At 32.8% G+C, this 18428-nt stretch overlaps 3 protein-coding genes across 3 annotated transcripts in view; 1 reads left to right on the top strand and 2 right to left on the bottom strand.

The window, feature by feature from the left end:
- Positions 1–3640, top strand: LOC132732023 (perlucin-like protein). The gene is made up of 6 exons (XM_060718364.1): positions 1–331; positions 510–637; positions 2081–2171; positions 2654–2755; positions 3040–3150; positions 3484–3640. Exons 1-6 carry the CDS (start codon positions 169–171, stop codon positions 3525–3527), a joined length of 639 nt encoding a protein of 212 aa, XP_060574347.1. The 5' UTR covers positions 1–168; the 3' UTR covers positions 3528–3640.
- Positions 3641–5264: 1624 nt separating this feature from the next.
- Positions 5265–13141, bottom strand: LOC132732038 (uncharacterized). The gene is made up of 7 exons (XM_060718389.1): positions 12785–13141; positions 9926–10005; positions 7226–7297; positions 6726–6822; positions 6187–6287; positions 5850–5918; positions 5265–5464 (listed from the first exon to the last, which is right to left on the bottom strand). Exons 2-7 carry the CDS (start codon positions 9944–9946, stop codon positions 5324–5326), a joined length of 501 nt encoding a protein of 166 aa, XP_060574372.1. The 5' UTR covers positions 9947–10005; positions 12785–13141; the 3' UTR covers positions 5265–5323.
- LOC132732049 (uncharacterized) overlaps positions 13122–18428 on the bottom strand; it is a 73969-nt gene continuing 68662 nt past the window's right edge. Inside the window, exons 50-56 of the mRNA XM_060718399.1 lie at positions 18255–18301; positions 15941–15957; positions 15564–15673; positions 14495–14632; positions 14089–14138; positions 13811–13927; positions 13122–13294 (exon numbers count right to left, since the gene is read on the bottom strand). Of these exons, the coding sequence (XP_060574382.1) occupies positions 13122–13294; positions 13811–13927; positions 14089–14138; positions 14495–14632; positions 15564–15673; positions 15941–15957; positions 18255–18301 (652 nt within the window). The remainder of the gene's footprint in view (positions 13295–13810; positions 13928–14088; positions 14139–14494; positions 14633–15563; positions 15674–15940; positions 15958–18254; positions 18302–18428) is intronic.

Below are 18428 nucleotides of genomic sequence, written 5' to 3'. Positions count from 1 at the left end.
CAAACAAGGATGTTAATGTAATAGTTGCGATAGTAATCTCCTAAAAACGGAAAGTCACGTTTCGAGCCATCCTGACACCGTTGTGAAAAGTATTTAAGTCTGCTTTGAATATTGAAATTCATTAGAAAACACTAGTATCTAAACGTTGACAGTGTAACGTGAAAGAAAATGAAAATATCTTTAGTAAGCGCGCTTTTGGTCTGCTGTTATATGACAATTTCAAAAGCAAACGAGGTGTGCCTCAACGAGACGGAATATGATTTCTACATGATGGAGAACCTTGTGACGGACTTTAAAAAAAGACTCGAGTCTTTGAAAGAAAATTTCAAAGGTTTGATTTCTCATTGATATGAAATACGGTTTAATTTTCAAAACTTTTTTACTGCATGCCATATTTCTCTGCTTATTAATTCACCCGTTTTACATTCATGTTTACATACAAATTCAAATTGAATTAACCTTGATTTGCGACTTATAACCTTTTAAACATTCGATTGTGTTATTTATAGAGATGGTACATGCAAAATGTCATAAAACGAAATGTCCTCAAAGCTCTTGCGCTGATGATTGGGTTTCTTACAACGGATCTTGTTACCGCTTTGAAACTTTTCCAGCTCGTAATTTTGAAGAAGCAAGGGTGCGTAAGAACTTATAACTATAACTGATCATAAGATTTGGATGTAACTTATTTTTTTAAAAATCTATTTTAGTTTATACACGATACAAGTATAGAATAAAATACATAAGTAATTCTTTTTCATGTTAATTTGTATGATTTAAGTATTTGACGAGATTATTTACTTATTTTATTTCATTTACTACATATTTTTATGTGCTGTTGAAATTTTCCGATCCTAATTCATTCTTTAAACTTATATAATAATATTTTAAAAGTATCAAAGCAATAAAATCAAAATAAAAAAAGGAATAAAATAAAACATGCAACTATAACGTTGTACAGCAAGATTTGTTGTAGTAGTTATTTTTGATCACTTTCACAGGAGATCAAATAAATATTGTTCACCGAAATATGCATTGGTCAGAAAAATATGTTCGTTTTCGGTAAAATATATAAAAAATAAAAAGCTATAAAGCTGGAAATCTTTACTTCGCTAAATACAAAATGCATTGGTAGTTTACAAGCGTCATAAGAGAGAACAAATATTGAAAGTTTTACTTTTTCAAAAGTTGATTTCTGTGTAACTTAATTGACTTAAGTTCTTACGATTTTGAAAAGATGATTTTGTATAGGCAATCGCTGTTGATACTTCGTTTAATTATGACTGTCATTGAATATAATTTATATGCATAAATGCACAAACTTATTTGGAATGGCTACAGAGAGACGCATTGTATTTATTTGGTACATAATTTAAAAGCTTGCTGAAAGTAATTTATGTTTTTATTGAACATATATGTCCATTTTATTTTTTTACAATAATTACATAATTTTATATTAGTAATTAAATCTTATTGTGTACTTTAAAGGAAAAATGGGCCGGTTCCTAAAGGAATAGTTAGCATGTGTGAAATTCTACCCTTATTGTTAAAAAAAGAATCTATCAAATATCCTTTCCTTCATTTTTACAATCATTTTAGTCATTCATGTAAAACATTTTAAGTTATCAGCCTAGGCAAATCTAAGCACAGTATCCGTTTATGTAAACACTTGGTTATGCAGAAATATTCAATAAAAGTTTGATTAAAATGTAACGATTGTCATAACAAATTAATTAAAATTTTATACGTGTAAACCTTTCTTTTCTTCTCAATTCGCTGACAAAAATAAGTGAACTTATCACCTTATTAGCTGTAAATCATTTCATACTGATAAAATTTGAACAATTTGAGGGGTGGATATGGGCAACAGTGACTCTGAATATGATTTTCATATTGATGGCAGCTGTTTTATTATCTTCATATGAGAGTTATTCGAACATATGTCTTACCGGAAATTAACCTTTCTTTTTTACCGATGCAAATTTCCATGAATCATACGAAGTTGGTCCCCCGTGATTTTCTAAGTAAAGCTCTTATATACAGATATGGAATTTGATATATGCCAAATCATTTTTGTTAGGCTTTCTGCAAACAAAGAGAGTCTGTATTGTTGTATGTACAAGATGCGGCGGAAAATGCGTTTATAGTCAGAATGCTAGGCCGCTCGAAATGTAAGTTTATCTTCTAATTGGCATCGTGAAGAAATAAAAATATGTAAAATTAATTTTGCCATCACGTATTTATGATGCCGTATCATAACTATTCTGTTAGCCAGATGGTTCTATTTTACAAGCCCCATTCACCTCTGTTCATAATTACTTAGATCATATTTTGATAAGTTTTGAGACCTCGTATAATCTGCTTTAAAAGTGAACTGTTCATATTTGTTAACAATAAAAACACTATTTGGACACCTTCTTCATTTCAAAGCTAGTAATAAAATAACGGTGAAGAAAGAATAATATTGATTTATGAATAATGATAATGAACCGAGTGTGCCAATTAATTATGATTTTCTAATTTAACTTGACTTTAATTAACAATTTATGATGATATCAATGAAAAACGGCATTTCTTACTGTCGAAGTAGTTAATATGCATGCTACGTTCTATCAAATTTGAAATAGTATAATTAATATTACTCATGCTGTAGCAAGTCCTCATTGGCTATTGGGTTTGACTGACCAAGGGTCTGAAGGAAAGTGGAAATGGATCGACACAAGTGCTCCAGCGACATTTATCAAATGGGCTCGCGGTATGTGTAAAAATACAAAACTTGTTTTTGGAATGATAAAATGTTATATTTCAGACAATAGTTTTTTGTTTTCTTTTTTAACACAAACAAATAATAAATAATATGCAAACTGTTGAATTTGAAATAGAATGGCATTACAACTATCCAGGTATCCAAGTTTTATTTTGGTATGTATATAATTCATTGGTTCAAGGATAACAGTAAAAATAATTTGCCTTTGATATAATTATAATTTGTAAGGAAACATGAATAGGTTTTGTATCATTATAAAATGAATGTTTTAGGTCAACCGGAAGGTCGCACAAGACAGAACTGCGTGGTGTACAGCAGTTCTGCCTCATATCATTGGCATGACACAGAATGTACTAAGCGATATCCATTTATCTGCAAAACAGGTATTCTGTCATATTTAAGATTATCATCATACAGACCTTAACAAATTTATTTTCTTTCATAACTGATGTGTGTACAGTACTTGTAATACATTTATTTTAGTATTTAATCAATAATTCTAACAGAAGGAAAAACTCATTGTTTTCATACTTACAGTCTTATAATACTTAATAAATAGTTACTGTGATTTACTTGATTTTATTGTCGATTTAAGCACAAACAAACAAATACATATGCATATGGTGTTTGTTATAATTTGATCATATATTTTGAGATACGTACATGTGCTCATATATTTAATATTTTAACCAATGTTTCATTGTATTTTATTGCAGTAAAATCGACAACAGGAAGACAACAACATATATTTGTTCATTGACGTATCTATCGTTATTTCCGTTATGTTACTAAAGACACTTTCACACAATATTATGTAATGAATTGCGACCAGCAAAAAATTTGTACGATCTTATACTACTTTATCATTTATATAGATATGGAGACATTTCTCTGTCACTTTCTTTTTTTTGTTGCGAATTCCAAAACGATGCTCAATGACAATATATAGTAGAACATTTGTTGTTTGTTTTTACGATAGTAAAGTTAAAGAAATGACGTATGTTTGTTTTTTATGACTATATTACACATATTTTCCATAGATATCATGTATATATATGACTGTCTGTATGTTTAAAAACACTTTCTACCAGTTTCGGGTATATGTGTTATTTCCCGAATCGTCTTGCACTATTCACAATGATTTATTTCTGTTATATATGTACAATGATGTTCTCTCGTATCATTATGACCACAACATTATGAAATTTATAATTATGGTTTTGCATTGAGAATGATGATTTTATCGTCTTGTTATGCGGATAACATTTTATTCTAAGTAAGTAATAAGTAAATTTCTAAAAACGATTTCGAAATTCTTTGAAGGAGTTTGTAAAGTGTTTCGTATATGCTTTTATTTGATAAAACACACACAAAAACTGTACGTTATTTTAAATGATAAATAAGATTAATCTAAATCTAAATAACTTTTCTAATAGAAATTTAAAAACATTCTTTAGAAAATTAAAAAAAATATAGCCTAAGCGTTCTTTATTTGAGATAAAAACGTTTAGTGCTAGGTTTCTTGATGAATTGAGAGCTGTCAAGAACTAATCTTAATCACAAATCTAGCTCTAAACGTCCCTGATCGTGTGTCTGTCTTGTTGATGGATCTAGTTCGTCCTTTGTTGCAAATTGTCTAATACATATAGTTTCTTAAGATCTATCTGGTTATGTATTTTTTGTTTTTTTAAAATTACTGTTGTCTTCATGCAGACCTACACAGTATATCTACCGTCAATCCAAAGTCATTTTAGAAATTTCTGACGGTTACCTTTTGGCTTAGGCACAGTTACTAGATATTTGTTTTAGTTTATTGATCCTCAATGTTAATCATGGTTGACTGATTATCTCATCTAAACTTAAACATTTTTTGTGCAAGTAACTTCAGTTATTCAACACAGCAGTCATCTTGAAAGTCACTCTTAGTTAATTACGTGAATTTGCAGTGCGCTCATTCACTTGCTTCAATCGGAACATCCTCGGCTATTATACATAATGAACTCGGACACAATACGGATTGAAAGTAGTTCTACCACGTGGTTATAGATGTAAACAAAAACAGAGCGTGTAATCTTTGATAATGTATAACGAATGTATATATTTGACATACATAGACAAATAACGATTGAAAATATGTCTGACAATCATAACCAATCTAAAAATGCCCATTGATGTAGAATTTTAAACAAATACGAATTATACCAACCGGTAGACATTTTGTACCTGCGATTTCTACAACCATTATAAAAAGTATATAAATTGCGTAAATTTTAGTTTTATATCTTTTAATCTACTTAATTTAGATGAACTTTTACTAAATATATTGGAATAAACAAATATAATGGCTTTTTGTAAGCTTATTAAATCATATGGGATACACGGGAAAAAAAACTTATACTCAATTTCAATAAATCGTTCTCATAGAAAATAACCGAGTGTTAATGGTTTGGGGGTAACAATTCTAATAAATTTATCAAATGTATAGTTTTCTTTGATTTATTTTAATCAATTATACTCGAAAAAAGATTCGAACACATTTATCATATACAGATAAATTTATCCAACAATAATCTGTTGTTGATTATGGGTCCTTCCTGTACAGTTTGTATTGCAATAATCCTCCTGACAGCATTCTGTGCAGACTGGAACTGACCTCTGGTTGAAAGGGTTCAAAATTCTGTGTTCTATAGCACAATCCTGAAATAACATATTATGTTTTATTAAAAAAGAACCTGTTTTATAAATAAGATATCAGAACGATTGAAAGATCTTTGTAATAAGCTGATATATACTATTTCGATTTGACAAAAGAAGTTGATAAATGTGCTACTAATCTTCCTACATGACGTAATTTGTAATATCTAACGGAAAGAGACGGAATTTACTCAGCTGTTTAATTATTGTTTTTGACATTTTTTTTTTTGTTGAAAGGATTGATTCATACTGGTGAGAATAAAGAATATGATTCTATTAAAAATTAATGTAGTAACAAGTGGAAGCAGCCCAAATGCAGTGTTTATATCGGCTTGATACTGTAATACATATATTCTCCGTCTGACAAATACAAAAATTTTCTACATACATTGACTGACGCGCATCCAAGGTGAAATATGGAATTGTCACCCCATGGAAACTCTTCGATGCGGCATACCTAAGAACAGAAAATGAAGAAATTTCGAGTCCCTTACCATATCATATCGAATGCAAACTTTTTTTATCAAGTAATATGATCTGGACATGAATTAAAGTGTGCTTATTAATGCAACAATGACGGTTAAGATATACGCCTTAAATTTCTGTATAAAGCTTATGTTACTTAATTAAAAATTAATTTACTCACAAATGTATACCAAGTTCATATTGTATTAATAAAACTCTTATCATTTGATAATAAAACTAGGAAATAAATGTAAGCAAACCTCATTCGAGGAGCAGATAGTTATTTTGTCACATTCTTCTGGGTCACTCACGTGCGAACAGTCGAGACAAAGAGGGCCTCGTGATTGTTTTGGCGGGAAACCTGTTAAAGTTAAATAATCGATTTTTTATAATAAGAAGTCCTGAAGGTTATATAATTTGAAATGTTTGTACAAAATATTGTATTTTGCTAACTGTAACTAACTCAATAACTAAATTAGATAACGAAAATTCAGTGCAAGTAGATATTTTTGGAATTTGGAATTTCATTGGCCAGGTACGTGTTGTAAATAAAATATTCAGTTACAAATAGAGTTGCTATTACTAGGTACCCACACTAGCACCGTGCTCTCCCAGTAAATTTGAAAATTATACAACAGGAAGTGGGTTTATTCTTTTACGCATAAAAACACCTTAAAATAATTTTATACGTCCAATAGTATGACATTATTTTACGGTATATTCATGCCATTATCGTGTCCATTTATCTTGATTAGCAATATCCATTTATCCCTCCCTAAAATTAAAAAATTTATTATACCATTATCTCCACATCCATGCGAGTTACAGAAATTACCATCACAGCATTGTAGACATGTCCCCTTAGAATTGCTCCCATGCTCGTTCAGACGACAGGTCTGTGATTTATATTATTTTTATGATACACTTTAATGATTCATTTTGGCTTATTGTTCTAAAGGTACTTATATAAGCCATAAAAAGGCGACTTCTTCCTTAGTTGTTTTTTTTGTAATAATGCACACAGCAATAACTTTATCATATTGTATGCAAAACCCTAAAAGTTCAAGTTCAATTTTTACAATACTTAATTGTATAGCTTCGTTAAAAAATCTCAAATGAGCATTGTACATCATTATGTCTGTACACTACTGTTTCAAAACTTCTTATAGCGAATTGGTTGGTTGTTTAGCAGTGTCATTTTTTTTAAATTGGAATAAAGCTAAAAATCTAAAAGTCACAAAATTATATAAATAAAAATGGGTCCTCTGCAACGTCAAACAATTTAATATCTTTTTTTACCTGATAGTCTATACATCCAGATCTGTAGTGAGTGTGCCCATTTAAATTTGTAAAACTCTGAACATAACATGTCTGCAATTTATAGAATAAACAAGAAAACAACTATCCGACGCACAATATACAATTACTGAGCTGTCTTAGCATTTTGTATCATTTTCAATAATTGATTCTTACATTGATTCTTCAAGTGCTTATGTCTGATTCATTAAAAAGAACACCAAAGCTAGGAACGTGACAAATGTTTCACTAATGCCTAAGTCACAAATGACAAACGGCCGTCGGGCGGCGACTATTTCTCCAAAAAATCGCAATATCGACCGATCCAGCCACCTTGACAATCGGACGACACCAGCTGGAAAATTTCTTCATCGGGCGGGCGCCATCAGTTTTAATTTCTAGTTAAAAGCTAACGCGGTTCGAACGATACTTTTTGGGGTCATTGGTTGAAAAAGTCATCTGGCGCGGATCTTTTTGATACAAAAACACTGTCCAATTACAAGTACAAATGTTGCTGCAATGCAGTAATTGAGAAGCTCTGCGCAAGAAATGCGCTCATTACAGATACCTTACCAAATTATTCCTTCGCACATGTCATGTTATATTCAGATTAAGTACTATTGTAGATTTTTTCCGAATGTTTTGTAAACCATTTTTTGCATAATTATACTTATCTTATGCATTGTTCATAATTAAAAAGAGGGGCCAGATATTTAATTTGAAAAATGCTTTCACTGATGCCTACCTGGTAAGGAAAGTAATTCCATTGAATACAAACAAGACTTACAAGACTTGTAAATGTTATGTGACATGACTGTACTGTGTTCTGTTTGTGTCACTACTGTAGTCAGTAACATAAGATGATAGAAATATAAAAGTCTGTTTTTATTTTTATTTCAATTGTAACAAATTGGACTTATAATATAGTAATATAACATGCATTTTTATGTCAAATATAAAAAAATGGTTTCTTTCAATACTGATAGAAGACTGTTACCTGAATTTTAGGCAGGTATGAGGAAATTCACTATTCGAGTCAAAGATATAAAAGCTACTTGACATTGGTGATATATATAAAAAGCTATTGTTAATTGATTTATTGGAAATAAAACCATTCATAAAAAAACAATACACCTCATGTTGAAAATGCATATCAAAGTTTCTTATCTATCTATATATAGTATATGCTTAATGAGTGTCCTTCCGCCCGTATGGGCACAATATGCAGCTTTCGCTGTTGAGTACGGACCCCGGATGCCCTTAAAGAGTTAGTTTTGAAGTGCAGGCGTGCATTGCCAATGTAACCACAGAAATGTAAGCTTATATACTAAAGTTATAATTATTTCAAAACAACCATATATCAACATGTTATTATTAAACATTTAGTTTCATAAATATAAATTAAGAATAATTATCAAAAGCAAAATTATTAAAGTCTTCTTTTGAATTTTAACGTGAACTTTATGGTCAGCAAGAACGTCTACGCGTATAAGAATTTTTAGGAAAAGGCCTGTAAAACCCTTTTTTGACAAATTTAATCCTTTAACTTGAATGCGTGTTAAAGTAAACAAAATTAAAAAAAAAATTTTTTAATTTTATGCCCCACTAAAAGGGAAAAAAAAATTTTTACTAACGTCAAAAGTCAGAAAATTAAAAACTATTTTTGCTTTCGAAATTTATTTCAACAAAACTGCTTTGGTTCCAAAATTTAAATAAACGCTGCGAAACGAAGGGGGAAACCAAAATAAAAACGAAAGGATAATTTAAAACCAATTTATTTTACTTAAATCGAAGGGGTTAAATTTATTAAAACCAGGCCCCTGGACAAAAACATAAAAAACCCAAAAAATCTGCGCCACGGGACCCGGGGGGACAAAGCCGGTCTGCCCGCGCGAAAGCACCAGTTGGGGAACGGTATCGCGGTTCCGGGGGGATTCTCAGATTATGGTACCGGGCTCTTTGTTTTGTGTAAAGGTATGCGCGGCTTGAGTCTGTTTTAATTGAGGCTTGAGAGTTTTGTTGTTGCCTAAACTGTATGTATCTGTGAATTCTTTTGAATTTTAACGTGAACTTTATGGTCAGAAAGAACGTCTACGCGTATAAGTATTAAGGAAAAGGCAAGATACAATTGTTGCATTATTTACTTGGTCTTCATCTTGTCTCCATCAATTGCCTTCTTTGCTTGCATATTGACCACTGACTGATTTTTAAAACAATATCATAAAATGCCGATTCTTTACCACCCGGCGATCACGCGGCGACCGTCCGATCCATTTATAAATCGGGCGGTGACAGTCCGGTCTTTGAATGTTGTCTGTTACATAAATTCGGCAAAGAATCGCCCGGTGGCAGTTTAATTCATTACCACGCCAAAGCCTCCAAAAATTCGTTAAATTGGTCGGTGGCCGTTTTATTTGTGACCTAGGCATAAGTCAAACAACTGCTGTTAGTGAAAACAGAGTCAAGTCAGACAACGTCAAAATCTTGATGTGGTGCTTCATTTCGTTTTTTATTTTTATAAAAAAAAATAACCACGAAACATAGACAACGTCCTTCTCTAAAAAATTCAGGCATCGTCAGAAACACATAAATTTTAATGTCCCCATTGTTTCAAATGAATAAAGGCGAATTTTCTAATTTGTTTTAATTTAAATTCCCTAGAAATCATTCTTGGGAATGGATGGTTTTCAGTCATTTTCTTACCTGGTTATTAGAACATGCCATAATTTCGTCACAGTAGGAAAGTCCAGAAGTGTAATCACAAGAAAAACATTTAGGTGGAGCTGAAAGATTAAATACACTGACGATTTATCCATGAATTAGTTTGCATATCACTGACAATCCATCTCTGCATTACTTTACATACAAAGCGGTGAAAAAGGAAGCCCGGCAACAAGCAAACATTGGTTACTATGGTTACAAGTATTTCGGGTGTTTATTTATAACTTCCTTTCATCTTTGCACAAGTAAACGTATCACATTAATACATAATAACGGTAAATATAAAAAAAGAAAGTATATGAAAATAAAAGGTTTTTTCAAATTCCTCGATTTTATCGAACAGCCTTCGTACTAGTACAATATTCCTCATTTCTGACAAACACTGACTAAAAGAGGACAATGAGACTGTAAAGGATGCAAACAGACAAACAGCAGCAAATTAACGGCCAACATATGCAAACAGACATTCAGCAGCAAATTAACGGCCGAAATATGCAAACAGACAAACAACAGCAAATTAACGGCCAAAATATGCAAACAGACAAACAACAGCAAATTAACGGCCGAAATATGCAAACAGACAAACAACAGCAAATTAACGGCCGATATATGCAAACAGACAAACAGCAGCAAATTAACGGCCGAAATATGCAAACAGACTAACAGCAGCAAATTAACGGCCGAAATATGCAAACAGACAAACAGCAGCAAATTTACGGCCGAAATATGCAAACAGACAAACAGCAGCAAATTAACGGCCAAAATATGCAAACAGACAAACAGCAGCAAATTAACGGCCGAAATATGCAAACAGACAAACAACAGCAAATTAATGGCCGAAATATGCAAACAGATAAACAACAGCAAATTAACGGCCGAAATTCTTTTTTTTTTTTGTAAAACAATAACACGGTCCGACCGGGTTTTTATGACCTTTGTATCTGTAGGACAATCAACATAAAAATTCACCAAATGGAGACAAAAATGCCTGTTCTTTTACCAGGTGTTTTGATAAATGAATTTCATTTTTGTATTAGATATTAATGGCGCAAATTTAGCAGTCTTTCAAGTATCGTCATTATGTCGTTTCAAAGAAAAGTGGTTGTTATAACAGTATTCGCCATGGAAATATAGCGCCAGATAGGTTCCATACGGTGGCACGAGTGACATGAGTGTTTTTTATTTATCTCGTGCGCACAAGTTACTAAGTCGTAGCCATGAGATAGCTAAGTCGTAGGAACGAGATACTATGTCGTGGGTACGAGTAACTTAGTCGTCACTAAGCCACAAATAGTTGAGTCGTGGCAACGAGATTGTTAAGTCGTGGCCACGAGATGGTTTCTCATGGCCACGACATAGTGGCCTTATTATCTCAACCCCACGACTTAACTATCTCGTGACCGAGACTTAGTAACTCGTGGCCACGATTTAGTAAATCGTGGCCACGACATAGTTTCTCGTGGCCCAGACAAAGTATCTCGTTCAAACGACTTAATTATCTCGTGTCCATGGCCTAGTAACTCATGGCCACGACATAGAATTTAATGGCCACGGCATAGTATCTCGTGCCCACAACTTAATTATCTCGTGCTCACGACTTCGTAACTCGTGGCCACAACATAGTTCTCGTGGCCGAGACTACGTATCTCGTTCAAACGACTTAATTATCTCGTGCCCTTGGCCTAGTAACTAATGGCCACGACATAGAATTTTATGGCCACGACATAGTATCACAAGGCCATGACATAATATCTCGTTGCTACGACTTAATAATCTAGTAGTAACGACTTTGTAACTCGTGGCCACGACATAGTATCTCGTTCCCATGACTTAACAATCTCGTTGCTACGACCTAGTAACTCGTGGCCACGACATAATATCTCGTTCCCACGACTTACTCGTTCGTACTTCACTTCAGTGTTGTTATATTTTTCTGGTCCTTCGGGATCATTGATGCCAGCACTATTAAGTGTTGAGAATTGAGTACCGCTCAAGCCGGTGCTAGGGGGCGTGAGGGATGTTGCACGTATTCATTATCCCTCATGTACAGACTCAATCAAACCGAGTCTGCAATTCTCTTGTAATTTTGTTGTGATTAATGCTTCCGAGGGATCACTTTGTTTCCAGATTTTTTTAACTATCTCGTGGCCACGGCTTAGTAAATCGTGGCCACGACATAGTATCTCGTGCGCACAAGATAAATAAAACACACACATGTCACCTGTGTATCACCGTTGATCCAAGACTTTTGAAGGACAATGAAAAAGAACAACGAGTTTATTGTTCGACTTTTTTCTATCAGCTTCACCGCGAGGGCTTTTTGGTCGCATTTTTATGTTCGATGATCTTGCATTCATCTTTTTGACCTGGAAACGAAGGCGGTATCTAGTGTGTAGAAAACTCCGAGATCACCGGCAACAAAAAGACTCGGGTTCAGCACAGCGTAGGGAAGGAGATGTGTATTTATTTCATGGACCGAATGAAATGATCTTGGAGCATGAAGTAAAAGACGACTGCACTTTGAACACAGAGTATTACTCCAAGGTAACTATAAAACTGATAAAACTTAAATTTGAAGATACATTCATCGGCGTTTAAGCCAAATTAAACAAGGCCTAGTTTAGTTTATAAACTTTCTTCTTGTTTCCTCATCTTTTCTATTTTACGTCCAGAGCCTACTGACAAACAGCAAGAAAAAATACGGATGGGAAACATAATAAACAGACGATCAACACGGGCAAGGGACATAAAATGAAAATTCTAGGCAAAAGTACACCATGTATATATTGCACTAAACTATCTAACTTATAAAAAGATTTATAAAAAAATACTTAGACTAACCAGTCTTGCAAAATGCATCATTCTGTCCATCATTTGTGCAATCACTATGACTTAAGTAGTTTTTTTCGACTGAAAAAAAAACATCAGGCGTGGAATTATTTCAAAAGTCGTAGTTTTTGGTTTGGTTATACGTCGCACCAGCGCAGTAGATTTCATATGTCGAAATTCAAACTTTACTGATTGAAGACGACCTCAGTTGCTCCTCCGTGAGTAGCAGTAAACTAGCTATACATCTTCAAGACATGAAAGAGGCCCCCTGGCGGGATTCGAACCTACAGCGTTAGGGGGCAAGTGATTTGAAGTCAGCGATCCTAGTCACTCAGCAACAGACGCAGAATTAAGTATTGTCGGTCACAGGTTCCAAAACTTTAAGAACAGAAAATATATGTAAACTCAGTAATCTACAGTCCGCTCCAGTGTAACCAGGCATACATTTACATTGATATTCGTTCAGTTTATTTAAACAAGTTGCTCCATTTATGCAAGGATTAGATACACATTCATCGATATCTTTGAAAAGAGAATGAAATTATAAATAAATAGTCTCATAAAAAAGTTAAAAAATATATTTTAATTTGAAAAAGCATGAATATATTATTTGAAGAATCATAACATCAGTAAAGATGAAACAAAGTAGGTACCCTTGTACACAGAAAGGCAGTTTAAGCTGTTATTTATGTACATTAGTGTCATATGAAAGTAATAATAAACACAATCATGCACAAATGTATATATAAGATAATTATTTCTAAAATTATTACATATGAGATACATATGTACGATAAAAGAGACATGGAACAACTTTCTCCATTTTATATGAATAATATATACATTCTCTATAAAAATATGTAAAGAGAAATAACACAAGAACACTTTCTTTATGTATTTTGTTTCATTTGTACTATCTTTTTATGATTTTAATGAAAGACATCTTTCTAACCAATACATAATACTAAATTAAGCAGCAGTGAGTATCAAACTATAAATATGATGGAATAATTGTGTAAAAACTGATGTTATATGTACCTGTCTCGCAGACTTGGCCAGTGTATCCGGGCTGACATTTACAAATAGCGTCTGATATATGCACTGCTAAACACCTGCCACCATTTAAACAATGTAGTTTCTGGCATGGCCCAAAACCTAATGTAAAGAAAAACATTGAATTAATTTTATGATCTTTATAATCACTGTTAATATGAAAGGATGGTTTAACATTAATTTCTGACAAAATTCATCTTGTAAGGATATCTAATTGATAAAATCTCTTTAAACTCCATTTATTTTAAATATGTAAAGCTTACTTGGTACATTTTTTACTTCTACTTTCATGTGGTTTTGTTGCCCACCGTATCTGAAATAAACGAAATTGAGATTTTAGTTTTTCATTTATTAAAGCTCTCGTTTAAAAATGTAGAATCAGAGTTGAAATTGCAGCGATAGGTCTATGGTATTTAGCAGTCAATTCTTTATACAGAAATATTAAGGTAAATTATCACGAACTAAATGTGTGTCCAACTGACACAGATGCCCCACAATTCACTTTTGTGTCAATCTACAGGTTAGCCTCAAAGCAGGACAGTGTAACAGATGACAGACGGTTATATCGGTATATTTCCACCCTCTAAGTAGTTTTTTTCGGGGGAGATATAGAAATGTGTGAATAAATAAACATAGAGAAAAAATATGTCATTATAATTATACAATTACCCTGCAGAAGTACACAAGTCAAGTGTGTCTGGATTTTCTGTCTTGATAGCTAAATCCGTCATGCACAAATTATCAACTGGAGTAGTTTTAAAGAAATGAACACCCGGCACTCCTTCTCCACACTCTCTGACCTGAGAACTGGTTATATATATTTAAGTTACAGAAAATCTTATGTTCTTCAAATATAACCTCGCAGATAGATTTTAACAGTTTTAAAAGTATCAAAGTGAAATAAATGTTTGTATTGTTGCTGTTTGTTTTGCTAGACGTCTACGCAGATTTAATTACATTTTAATTATTGAGCGGACGAACAGATTATTTCTGTAAAATACTATTATATAAGTGGCTAGGAATGGAATGAATAAAAGTGCCGATCGAGATTTGAATTCACAAAGCATTCGTGAATACAATTTTAACAAAAACTCAGAAATTGTTCATCCTGAGGCTATCGAACTAGCAACATTCGCTTACGATTACACTGCAGTACAAAGCAGTTCTTTTTATAACTATTTGCAAAAACTGTATATTGAAATAGATTATATAGTTAACAGAATATCTTTTAAAATGACATTTATATTTAAGGCACAAACACGGACTCAAAACACACGCACACTCATAACACTTAATTAATTCCGTATTTCTGAGACTGTTCCATCCTTAACTTTATTGGCCGAAAAATAAACACACCACAATTAGAATTTATGCGCTGGGTAAACAGAGAGGCGATAAAGACTACGATTGATGAAAAATAAAACTGGGTAAATCGTCTTCGATTTTTTCCCAAATTTACCAGCAATTACATAGAACGTTGCATAAACGGTGAGGTTGTATTGATATTATATGAGTGAATACTCAAGTACAATAGCGCTTTGATTTAAGGTAGTAACAAAACATATACACAAAACTGCGCCACTATTCAACTTGAGCACGTAAATAAAAAATGCAGAACGCTTTTGTCAATGCATACCAAAAAATTTTCTGATGAAAATGCAATCTGAAAATATATTCAAATTAATATCAGTTCCACTGATCTGCAAGGTTTAAAACTATTTAGATATTATTACAGTACCATTGACCTCCAGGCTGTTGCTCTGTAATAATCTGATTGTGACATATTGTGTTCGGTTTACATAAAACTGTCGACCCATCAGGAATACTTTTGCTAAAATGTGGCGGAGGCTAAAATAGAGATGAAAAACATTATATAAAATCATGACGCACGGATTCAGAATCATTTGCGAATTTATGTGATAAATATCAAGTTCGATATTCTTTTATAGCTGTTTATTTATAAAACATTACAACAATTTATGTTATAACACCATATTTTTAAAACATATAAATTGATGAGTATTTTAAGTTCGTATATATATTTTCAGTTCATAGCTACATAATTTAAAGACAACGATTTGCTGGAAAAAATAGTTAAGTAAAGTATGGTCGTACCGTGTTATGATTTGAATCTGAAATTAAAGATAAAAATAATTTACTACTAATCTAGTAAAATATAAAAGTTAAGTAATAGTAAAAGTATTAAGATTGGCCATCATGTTGATATATTATGGTTTGGGTCTCACTCTGCATAAAATGATCAAGGCCGTAACAGAAAATGATAGTAGTCGCGTGTATATCGAGAACAATTTCTGTACAGAAAACGCCAGATGCAGCCTCATTTCATGATATAAATTAAGTTCGAGTTTGATTTACTAATTCACTATAGTATGATAAATAAAAGTAAAGATTTGATTTGAAATAAGATTTTATTTGACATTTTTCCTCCGCTTAATAAATTAAACTACCCGCTTGGAATTTCGGTTTCGTTTTATGGTGCATGAAAATGACCGAATTTTTATTTTTCTAAAGAATTGTTTTAAAAGAATTAGGATACGCTAGTATTACGTTTTCCGTTGTATTTTTATTCTCACGGCAAAGGATTGATTTTGACAATTGTTTAAATGTAAACGATTATTTAGTAAATACTTAGGTACTTGAAACTGATAAAAATACAAGGATTGCTACACAGTAAAATGCTTATACAGGCTGTGTGTCATTGCACTAAATAAGATTGATTTAAATTGATTGAAACGTTAAACAAACTAATGTAGATGATCCAGACAAAACTGTGTCTTTACTGACATATTTCCAGTTCCCTATTACCTATCCCAAATCTCAATATATCCGTTATTTTCCGGTCTGAGTTTTGATATAATCAAGTGACTCTTGGTTTTTTATGGTCCGGGCCTTGGTTATACATGCACAATGTAAACTAAGATAACTGTGCTTTATTTGAAATAACGCAGACTTATTCTAAAGAACCATGCCTTATCTGAGATATCGCACTGTGCGTTATTACCAATAAAGCATGTTACTGGCGTATAACAATGGAGGAACATCTAAAAGATATTGTTGCATCATGCGATAATGATCAAGCGAATAAGTATACAAATGAGTATAAAAAATAAGACAAAATAACTAATCATAATGTATGATATATAAGTCATAGAACTAAAGAATATGTATCAATTAGTTATTTTTATGTCAAAGTGAAAAAAGTACTTTGTTAGGAATGGGCATGTCTGGCAGCTAAAGGATATTAGCCGGTTCAAACATCTTATATCAAAGCAGGTTTAAACTTCTTATATCATTACAACCGAATAATTGGCTACCTAACACACAATTGAAGTTTTGATACGTAAGATCTAACCACAAAGACAAAAAGGCCTAAATGGGTATCATGCATACATCAATACGACAAATAGGATTTAAAGAGTCAGCTCAGTTTGATATTTTATCGGTTCCAACATAATCAAAAAAGTAGCAAGAGCTGTCACAGAAAAGTGACTTTTGCTCCCGAAAGGAAAATTTGGCAAAAAATCCGCAATATATGCCACAATACCGGTAATACATGCCCGACCGCCTTTAATAATATCATTCCTAAACATTCATTTATTTTATTAATGTAGGAGAAATAGTCTACACAAATTTTACTAAAGAATTTACTTTTTATAGCTATGGCCACCATTGTGTATAGCGGAGCGGAACGTGCCGGCGATATGCACAATTAAGGATAGTACTGATCACTTCTGTGAAGTGTCATTGAAATCCGACGAGCAGATTAACTTGTGAAAGCCGGGCAAGATTTTTAGCTCTGGCGGCCAATTTGTGCATTGGAGGGGAAGTTGCCTGTGCTACGCACAACTAGGGATGATACTGATCACTTTTGTGAAGCTTCATTAAAATCCCATCAGCAGTTTGACCCGTTTAAGCCACACAAGATTTTTCTATTTATAGCTCTGATGGCCATTTTGTGCAGCAGAGCAGAACGTGCCAGCGATATGCACAACTGGGAATGGTACTGATCACTTGTGTGAAGTTTCATTGAAACCCGACCGTCATTTTGACCTGTGGAAGCCTGACAAGAATTTTCTATTTGAAGCTCAAGTTGCCATTATGTGAAACGGAGCGGAATTTGCTGGCGATATGCACGACTAGGGATGACACTGATCACTCCTGTGAAGTTTCACTGAAGTCCCCCAGCGGTTTAGGAGATGAAGCGCGGACAATCTTTTTCTATTTATAGCTCTGGCGGCCATATTATGCAATGGAATTGCACAACTAGGGATGGTACTTTTCCCTCCTGTGAAGTTTCACTGAATTTCCCCCAGCGGTTTTGGACAAGATAATTGGATATTGAAAAATGAACATGCAATGTAATATGACGTGACAATAAATGATATTTTATTTGAAATGTAAGACTTACTTTTATGTTGTACAGTGATATTCGTGCAAATCTCGTCAATATTCATCCTTGAAATAAAAAAAAAATCATCACAACTTTATAAAATAGCATATATTATATTAAAGATAATAGGAAAATCTTAACAAAATTAAATAAAATCGGAAAACAGGGTGATTTCAACAATATAATAACAAA

This window comes from Ruditapes philippinarum, unplaced genomic scaffold (assembly GCF_026571515.1).
Source record: "Ruditapes philippinarum isolate M1 unplaced genomic scaffold, ASM2657151v2 ctg2963_1_1_1_1, whole genome shotgun sequence".
Taxonomy (NCBI): Eukaryota; Metazoa; Mollusca; class Bivalvia; order Venerida; family Veneridae; genus Ruditapes; species Ruditapes philippinarum.
Note: the sequence above shows the minus strand (reverse complement) of the source record. Positions and strands in the feature narration are given on the sequence as shown.

Coding starts and splice junctions, on each gene's coding strand:
- LOC132732023 (XM_060718364.1), top strand. CDS start 169: ATGAAAATATCTTTAGTAAGCGCGCTTTTGGTCTGCTGTTATATGACA. Junction 638..2,080: donor GTAATTTTGAAGAAGCAAGG/GTGCGTAAGAAC, acceptor CATTTTTGTTAG/GCTTTCTGCAAACAAAGAGA. Junction 3,151..3,483: donor TCCATTTATCTGCAAAACAG/GTATTCTGTCAT, acceptor ATTTTATTGCAG/TAAAATCGACAACAGGAAGA.
- LOC132732038 (XM_060718389.1), bottom strand. CDS start 9,946: ATGGCATGTTCTAATAACCAG. Junction 7,298..9,925: donor TGGCATGTTCTAATAACCAG/GTAAGAAAATGA, acceptor TATAAATTGCAG/ACATGTTATGTTCAGAGTTT. Junction 5,465..5,849: donor TTGGATGCGCGTCAGTCAAT/GTATGTAGAAAA, acceptor ATGTTATTTCAG/GATTGTGCTATAGAACACAG.